Raw genomic sequence first — 9,273 nt, 5'->3', positions numbered from 1 at the left:
CAAAGTTTTAAAAAATGCAAGAGTTTTTTTGCGCGGAAAACGCCTGAGGGCAACAACCCTATTTTCCACTCCCATAGAAAACTCTTGCATGTTTTAAAACTTTGACCTACTCTATCTCCGCTAAAATGGCCCATTCAAGAAAGTGACCTATTGAACTCTGTATTCATATGTCCTCATCCATAAATTAGTGCAGGTCTCATTTAATTCGGTGTGACCCCGTTGGGGACCACGCATTGTTAGAAATTCCTCGTTGATTTCATAGTATTTGCCTCACCAAGAAGAAGTATAATATTTTTTACAATGAATGTATGTTCGTTGCGATATGACCGTCTGTTAGGAATGAATATTATAATCTGAATATTAGATGGCCGATCGTAATGAGATGACGTGAACAGGGCAATATTAACCCGAATATTTACCTGGTTGTTCATTGTTTTCTACAAAGCCAGCTAGATCCGTTTTGGATTAACAAGCCTGATATGGTTTGCAAGTATATCAACGATGCTGGCCTTGTCTAAAACCTATACTGTCGTATAGGTTTTGTTTTTTTACAAACAAAAAAATCAAACAATCCCTGTATAATTATCGTATACATACATATGTAGAGGATGACCAAAAAAGTTCCTGCAATCAAGACGAGCTAGGAGATACGTCATAAGTTCATAATAACTGGTGAAGATTACTGTAGCACTTGTTTTGCCATAACAACTCGGAACAACATTGTATGGATTAAAATTTTACTGAGGAGTGCTGAACACAATTTTGAAAATTGAAATCACTAAAATTCCAGTGTTCAAACAAATGATGGATTTGAATTAAATCAATAACAAATGCCTCAAAAATTGAGCTCATATTTCGCCATATTATGCGGATTGGGTTGAATTACTCAAATATTCTAATTACAATGGGACTAAAATAAATCACTGATTTCGGGAAGTAATGATTATTATTTTGTTTCGATACACCCTATTTTTGTATGTGCAACTCCAAGTATATTATTTGTATTTGCAGAAAATATGTACACTCTAAGAAATTTTACCACCAGATTATCACCGCGCGGTGACTATATATGACTCTACCGCAATGGTGGTAACCTACCACCGGGCGGTGATAGAAATGACTATCACCGTCCTGGTGATAGACGTCTACCGGCCGGTGGTAGAATAATCAATATTATCTATCACCGTTCGGTGATAGACCACCACCATTTTTAGCTCTACTTGTCACTGTCTGGTGATGGATAAGTGCAAATAATTTCACATTTCACGAAAATCTTACGTTTTTCTATTGTATTTAGTTTTTTATTCAGAAATAATTTAATAGTTTGTATATATATATGTATGTAAAACCCATAATTACTTTTTTTTACTTTACCCTTTGAAGACAAACTTTCCCCAGACTGGGATCATTAATACGGAAGCTGCTGGCTCAATTTTTCTTGGCTGACATCGATTAAAGTATGGATGATCTGGTAGAAAAAATATATTAATTAACCATTTACCACTGCAAAGAATACGCTGAATTTTATGTTGGTATTTTTTTTGCTTATAAACATACCTCTTGTACTGCGATGACCCAGTCCAAGTAATAAGAAATTATTGCTTATTATTATTATAAGAAAAAAATGAATACCATAGACAGAATAAGCTGGTCATTAATGGAAACTATTTAAAAATCGCAATTTTACCATAATTAACGGGGATGACGGCATGACGTCTGGAAATAGACACTTCGTCCTTCGGGCGTATATTGGTGTCCAACCTATATTTTTCTCGGTGGTAGAAAGGAAACAAAATTTAGGTTGATAAAATTGGTCAAAATTTCGATTTTTTAAATTTTTTACCTGTGTCAATAACTTTACAAATATTCAGGCGCAAGTATTTATTTTTTCCTCTTAGAAAACAAGAAATACGAAGTAATTCTGGCACTTCTACAAATTCACTGCTGTTCTGCTGCATTGTTTAGTGCGTGGAGTAGGACAAACTCGCCACTCCGAGAGTCACGTGCAGAGACGGTATCACCATGGAACGGTGGTAGTGGCTATCACCAGGAGTGGTGACAGATTTTGGTGACAAATGTATCACCATGACGGTGATACTCGCTATCTCCGTTCGCGCGGTGATCGCCGCTATCACCCAGTTTCTTAGAGTGTAATCAACGATTAGAATGAATTTTATTTTCGAGTATCTCAAAGTGACAATTAGTCGATCTAATTCTTATTATGGTACTGGTAAGAATAATGATAAAACTTGGTGGGTGAGGTCCATTGGTAACTCCATCGGTACCCGGGAGGCACACCGCCACCATTACCTTGAGGCGGCGGGACTCCATCTGGCCCCCAGTCCGTGTTTCTTTGCCGTTTAACCCGCACCGCACCCATCCCTTCAGATACGACGGTTACGAAAACGAAGAGGGCAATAAGCCCAATGCAGTATTTTTACATCTAAATAAAGTTAACTTATTTGATTATCTTTAATTATTAATTATTATTGTTAACTCTACTCACCATTTTGCAGTATTTCCGGAAATCAAATTTCGCCAAGAAAGATCCCTCCTAAATTTGTAGCCAAACCAGGGGTCGCACGGTATGGACAGAATTCGGGAGTCGAATGGTAAGTAAAATTTAAACGCTCCAACTTGACATTAACTGGGCAGGATGTGAAACCAACTTTTTTTCCGTTTGTGGTTTTCATGCCGTCCGGTTGGTTTGGACCTGTACGTTAAGTCGACGTAATTGTTACATTTGACTAAAGTTTTGCAAACAAGGAGAAATTATTGGGTTGAGTGTAAGGAAGGAAAAACTTCCTGTAATAATTGTAACTTTGGAATCAGAAACCTATCAACCGCAAACTTCCTTTGGAATTTTAATAATGAGGTTAACCTCCATGCCACGACAGTGCACTATGGGCCAGGATCCAAAAATTGTGGCCATTTAGGCACTATCTACAATTAGTAACAGACATATGCTATCTTGTTCTCCATAACCAACTTGTTATCCTTGCAAAATATAAAGGCCAGCGTTAAAGTAATTCGAGATAAAAAATTCGAGGCGCCATGTCTGATTATTGCACTGCTAAAAAATCCTAAAAACTCTGCCGTACCCACAACTGTTTCCGAATTCATGACCCCGTTAGGAATTATTACTCTCATTTTGATCAATTTGAAGGACATTACATAAAAATAAATTGGTTATTTATTTAAAATTTAAAGTCACAAGGGAAGCGATTTCTTGTGATGTATTTTCCGTGTTTTTGCGAAGTCCTGATTTTTTAGGGTGCAAGTCATGAAGCATAATTAAGACAATCAAAACGGACATGCAGCACTTGCCATTTTTGGTGAAAATTTGCAATTATTTAACAATTAACTATTATTAATATTACCTAATACATAAATAGCACGATTCCCAATCGAAGCATATTCGACGTTATATGTACACTGCAAAAAATATTAGTAAAACACGGTGTAAATTGCCAAATTCTCACTGGACACAAATTGTAGCTAGTGTCACCGCGTGGTGGCAACCATTCTAACCAGCGGACAAGCAATCTACACCATGCCGGTGTCGCCGCATATTTACACCGTTGGTTAGGTTAGGTTGCGGTGGTTGTGGTGCGGACCGCTTGTTGATGGTAGATGCATGTCCGGTGTTTATCTTAGGGGAAGTATACACTCTTTGGATACTCATACACTAAAAATAATTGGGAGACAATATTGTTAGTGATGTAGGCAGTATTCAATTCTACCGGGGGTGACAATTTATAGTAATAATTTGCTATCCGATGGTAATTATCTAATTGTTCCCAGTGCTTGAGATATTTCTCCTCCCATAAAGTAACTAAGGTGCCGGGGCAGGATTTAGGCTCGGTGTATGTGCTCCCGGAGACGAAATGTGTCCAAGACGGTGGAATTGAACAGTACCTGCACCAGGAGACAATCCTGTTAACAAATTATGTTGAGTGTATCTTTGTGCTTCGCTTATGACAAAGTCACCACTCAAGATTCAAGGACTCAATATTCAAAAACTCAAGACTCAGGAATTCAAGATTTTAAATATCGAGATTCAAGATTTAATGATTCAAGATTTAAAGATTCAGGGATTCCAGACAGACAGACTGGACAAATATTATAATTAACGGGTCCACGTCTCCACGCTTTGGAAAGTTACGGATAGGGCGGAGAGGTCAAGTTTGAAAGCTCTCCCCAATACGATTCAATATACCCCAAGCCACCCAATTTAATGGCGGAACCATTTCACATATGGTTACCTTTACTTTTTGGGTGGACCCTCTCGAGGGTGAGACCTTAAGAGCCAATCTTTTATCTTGTCCTGAGATGGGACCCACGGAACTTATGTTTCAAATATTTATCAAGTCTCAACGCCAAGCTTTTCGAAACGTATGGACAGGCGGTTTGTAAGATTTGGCACAACCATATTTCACATTGACGTAAATAACATACTAAATTTACTTCATATATATATACATTTACATATTATTTCATCTCGCCTTGTAACCATTAAGAGTTTAACCAATTAACCACTATTTTCACTGGATGCTAATGTCAGCACAATTCCTGAACACTTGGGCTGGGTTGGGATTAACGGCACACTCATGCCAACCTGTTAATGCACAATTAATATTTAGTACTTCAAATTCGGCTCAAACATGGTATTTTTTCATTGACGACAGGGTTTTCCCAAAAGTGTACGCAAGTGTCCGATGGGGTAATATGAATTGTATCGGTTTACCCCACTTTTCACTTTTGGACACCTCAGGATTGGAAAACCACTTTTGGACAGTGTCCTGTCCAGGGTGGTTTTGTCCCTGATTGACCATACCTCCCCATCCCGGGTAAGCTGTTCGATACGTCCATCTTAACGTGCATCGGTTACATCGCACCCCAGCTGGAAGTTGAAGTCTGGCGGTGAGTATTCTAGTTTCGCTGTTTGGGTATGGGACGCACATTCTTTCTTCTGGAATGATGTCTTCACTTCCTCCAACAATTGCAAGTTTCTGGAAACAACCTGGCGACTCGATGCTAGTTTGGCACAAGTGAAACTCCATGTATCCGTAGTGAGCAGCGCCGAATTCGGTTCGAACATCGATAATCTATCACAGAAACAAATATGAATTTTTCTTAATTATTCCATCATAGTAGGTCACTCTTACAGAGCCAGCGGTATAGTTCTTGCCAACGGTTGCTTTCCCATAATAGCCTCCATTCTCATTCTCTCTGGGGGCAGGATCGCTAGGAACGTCGCCACACATGCCTAAGCAATAAGGAGTTTGTTCAGCTACGTGTTTAGGATTTCCGTGACGCTCCTTATATCTTGAGAGTGTCAAAATTTCAAGAACAAATTTGTAAATTTTGGCGGGCTTAGTCTTCACATATTCCATATACACTATGAAAATTTTGACCAGTCTCAAGTCATACGGAGCGTGACGGAAATCCTAAAAAGGTATGTACACAAACTGCCTAATATTTAAATTAGGGAAAGCTAGCCGGGTACAAGTGTCAAGCAAAAGCTTAAGGCACACCCAAATTTAAGATGTTCACATGTTTAAATACCACAAGTAGATTCCGGGACGTCGATTGCTTGAGGAACGTCGTTACACCAGACAGCTTGCCAATTCCAGTTTGGTGGGGTTCCTTCGAAGCCTGCGTGGTACATGTAGTTCCTCCCCGGCGGGTCGATCATTCCACCGTGAGGAACTACCACCCCGACGGCGAAGGCTAGAATAAAGGACAATATTTGGTACATTGTGTTCAAGTCGCAGAGACCAAGTAATTTTGGCACGGTTTGAGTGGTGACTTTTATACCGAGTTCTTTATTCATGTCCACAATACGTGATACTGATTGCGCAAACAGTTTACGTGACTTGGTTCGTGGTCAATCAATGTCAATGTCAATGCTGGTTAAGAATAGAAAGATGTGCACCGTGGTTAAAGTGAACGTGTGCAAAGCCCATCAGTCAAGTTTGTCAACAATTGCTAAGAGGAGATCAATGCTACAGTAAGTAAAATACAAATATCGACAATGATATCGATTCTGCATTCCAACCATGAGATATGCGACTGTTAATTAATATATGTATGGCAGCACTTCTCTGCATTTGGTATTGTTTGTTTTGCACACGGTGGTTTAAATTTAGGCAAACGGACGTGTGCAAATCGTGTGCAAATCCCAACCAGCAAGGTAACCCGTGATAAAAGGAGATCAAATGTGTCGAACCAGTTGATAAATGGAGTGGTGCACGTCTTCTAAAAATGTTGGGTGTATTTTGAAGCTGTAAATTCATGCCCTGTGATGTTAATTTAAATGCTGACCTACGAGATGTGAGACCGTTAAATCAATGATTGCACCTTGATCGATTTTGTATTGGTTTTTAAGTATACTAGCCGAGAATCCCGTTTTCAAGATGGGCGTGCAATAGTATTTTACTAAAAGCATAATACGGCAAGATATGGGTTTAAGATGTTCGACTCCTTTAAAGTCAGTTCTGGTTTGATTTTTAATTTTCTACTTCCTAAAATCCTACTCGTGATATTAAAATATAAGAAATACAAAAATAATTTTGTATCAAATCACCAGAATCCACAACGCTCAGGATTACCCAACGGATGAACCATCACCAGAAGGATCACAACAGCCCTCGACACGTCGACAATTAAAATGGACACGCCGAGGACGACCCCCTCGTCCACAACTTCGTCGTCCGCATCACTTACAACTCATTACCACTAGCCGAACAAGGGGTAGGCAGGTTCCGATTTTGTTAAAAAATTTGTTACATCCTGAAGCCAAGGACTTCAACTGTTGCGAAGCTCAGGGTAGGTTGGTAAGCATAGCAGAGGGGCTATTCAAAAATCGTAGCTAATTCAAATCCAACTAAGAAATTCGGTACAATTTTATTTTATAATTCCCATTCTAAAAATAAATTATAAATGTGATGGGAGTTAAATAAATATTATTATTATATTTATTGTTTATTATTGATTTTTCTATAGCTTAGCGAGAATCTCCGAGCTTGGTTACTAATTTTATAGAAAATTCAATACGATAGGACAAGAACTTGACAATGACGCTCATCTCGCCTAGGATGATCTTTAAGGCACGATTGATTTTATTTAGTTCACTAACAAACAATTAATCAATGGATCCAGCTGAGTGAAGGAATGCAAGAAGCTCCAAGCAAAAACTGCAAAAATTGAAACCTGCGAGTTCTACCTTTTCAAAGGGTAGAACTGGCAGCTCGCTAAGATGCTAGACAAACGAAGGTTCCTTTGTTTTTGAAGAGGTGATTAAAATCACAATAACTTCACAAACACAAAATCTTGGTTTGGAAAAGATCCTGAGTGTTTTTGCCAAAAATATTTTTGAGCTGAGTTTTAAAAGTAAATCGTAGTAGTAGTCTACCCTTCCCCTTCAAGCAGTGGGAGGAGCTCAAAGCCAGAAAAGGTCGGGCCGTCTGCGATTCTTACAGGCGACACTATTAGCATGGGTGGAGAGTCCAGGGTACCCACTATGTTTTTTAGAATCTACTAGGACCCTAGATGAAGGATGGGATGTATTTAAAGGCCGCCATATAATTATGGATTTCCCCGATAAATTGTATACTTTTCCCCGAAATGACATTTGCCCGAACATAATGCATTTTTTACCCCATAAATATTAGGGGAATCCCCATGATAAAATGAATGACCAAATAATTAAAAGCAAATATAATTACATGTATTTAAATCGGAGTTATCAAAGACAATCATAACAATTTGAATATTAATCAACAATCAATGCTTTCGAGCACTTGGCCGGGCGTCCTCGTTTCCTTCTTTGTCCTAGTGGTATAGTTTTTGCTTCAGGGCGGACATTGTAAAAATTGTTCTTAATGGCCAGTCCAAGAATGTGCTTGCAAATATGATTCTTAAGAAAATACGGGCAAGTGCAGGACGACTCCAAGACGCTATATGAAATTTAGCCATCCAAAGTCGACCAATAAAGGATTTGTAGGTGGCGAAAGTTTTCCACAACCTCTTCTCTGTCATTCGTAAGTATTTGTTGACATCGTCTTCTTTCAGCTTTGTTTGGTTAGCAGCAGAGATAAAGAAAATGGTAATATCACCAGCGGTGCGGAATTTGATATCAGGTTTACCCTGAATCCAAATGAAGGCTTGAGTTTCCTGTGAAAGTGTGATACTTGGATGCGAAGCAAATATTTTAAATTCGGCACAATTTGGGGATCGTTCAGTCGACCAGGACTTCCATTGCTGCAACATAAATTGGAGGAGTTGGCCCATCGGTAGACGCTGTCTAAATGTTCCCTGTTGCTTGATCCAGCAGTTTGTAGATTCCAGGCCATTGTTAGTTGATGGATAACCAATTGCTCTTCCTTCATACCATCCTTCGCGTTGCAGATGTTCCTCCTCGAAATATAGAGCAAACTCTGGGTTAAGTTGTTTGTGTTTTTTAAGCCACAACAATTTGATTGCATTAAAATAGTCTTCGGACCTGGCAAGCTGCAACTCTGAAATGTCGTCTTTAATTTCGTTCCATGAATTTGTATCTTTCACTAATTTTCTGTTTTTATCAATATTTGTCACAAGATGAAAGTAGCAAAAGACTCGGATTATTTCAGCCCCAAAGGTGGAGCGGAAAGCATTTGATAGCTTCTGCTGAATATGCGATCAATATAGTTGGCGAATAACCGGGAGACCCCTTAACTAAAGATTTGAAGACAAATTCAAAATCTTTCGTTGTCTCTCCGGTTGTGACAGCAAATCCTACGGGGTGAAATCTTTTGTCCTTATCAGAGACACCCACTTCTTGCATCAGCGTGAAGTGCGGGTGTGCGCCTAAGTAATTGCAGAAGCCGTGGGGTCGAAATCAAGAATCCAAACCATTTCGCGTCGTAGTCAAATTCACAATTCACAACATAGCTTTCATCATCTTCCGAGGCGACGGATAAGTTTGTACACTCAGCCTCCAATGCACCAATTGATAAGATAGTCGGGCCTTCTTGCTTTCTATTTGTTGCTAAAAAGTAGTCAGTTGTGTTTTAGTTGGAACTTTAACGTCCAAGCCCATGAGCGATCGTAGAATTAGTTTGGGCTGCGTTACCCCCGAGTTCAGCAACTTTTTTATCTCGGATTTAGTAGCCGCCTCAATTCCTAAAATACAATTTTTTCAGGCAAAAGAATGATTTCCAATTAAATTTAAGCAAAATTACCAGTTTTAGGAATTGAAACATGATCATGTTTATCCGTTGTCTTTTCCAA

At 39.0% G+C, this 9,273-nt stretch overlaps 1 protein-coding gene and 1 long non-coding RNA gene across 2 annotated transcripts; both read right to left on the bottom strand.

Annotated features, from left to right (window-relative positions):
- Nucleotides 1-1,274: 1,274 nt before the first annotated feature.
- On the bottom strand, nt 1,275-2,633 carry LOC118433559. The gene is made up of 4 exons (XR_004833439.1): nt 2,507-2,633; nt 1,688-2,443; nt 1,558-1,565; nt 1,275-1,468 (listed from the first exon to the last, which is right to left on the bottom strand). It is a non-coding gene; the product is annotated as an uncharacterized LOC118433559 (long non-coding RNA).
- Nucleotides 2,634-4,442: 1,809 nt separating this feature from the next.
- LOC110862481 lies at nt 4,443-6,882 on the bottom strand. Its single transcript, XM_022111675.2, has 4 exons — nt 5,569-6,882; nt 5,169-5,269; nt 4,838-5,108; nt 4,443-4,618 (listed from the first exon to the last, which is right to left on the bottom strand). The coding sequence occupies exons 1-4, from the start codon at nt 5,834-5,836 to the stop codon at nt 4,545-4,547; spliced, it is 714 nt and encodes a 237-aa protein (XP_021967367.2). The 5' UTR covers nt 5,837-6,882; the 3' UTR covers nt 4,443-4,544.
- Nucleotides 6,883-9,273: the final 2,391 nt, after the last annotated feature.

Source organism: Folsomia candida, unplaced genomic scaffold (assembly GCF_002217175.1).
Source record: "Folsomia candida strain VU population unplaced genomic scaffold, ASM221717v1 Fcan01_Sc058, whole genome shotgun sequence".
Taxonomy (NCBI): Eukaryota; Metazoa; Arthropoda; class Collembola; order Entomobryomorpha; family Isotomidae; genus Folsomia; species Folsomia candida.
This window is presented reverse-complemented; position numbering and strand designations above follow the sequence as displayed.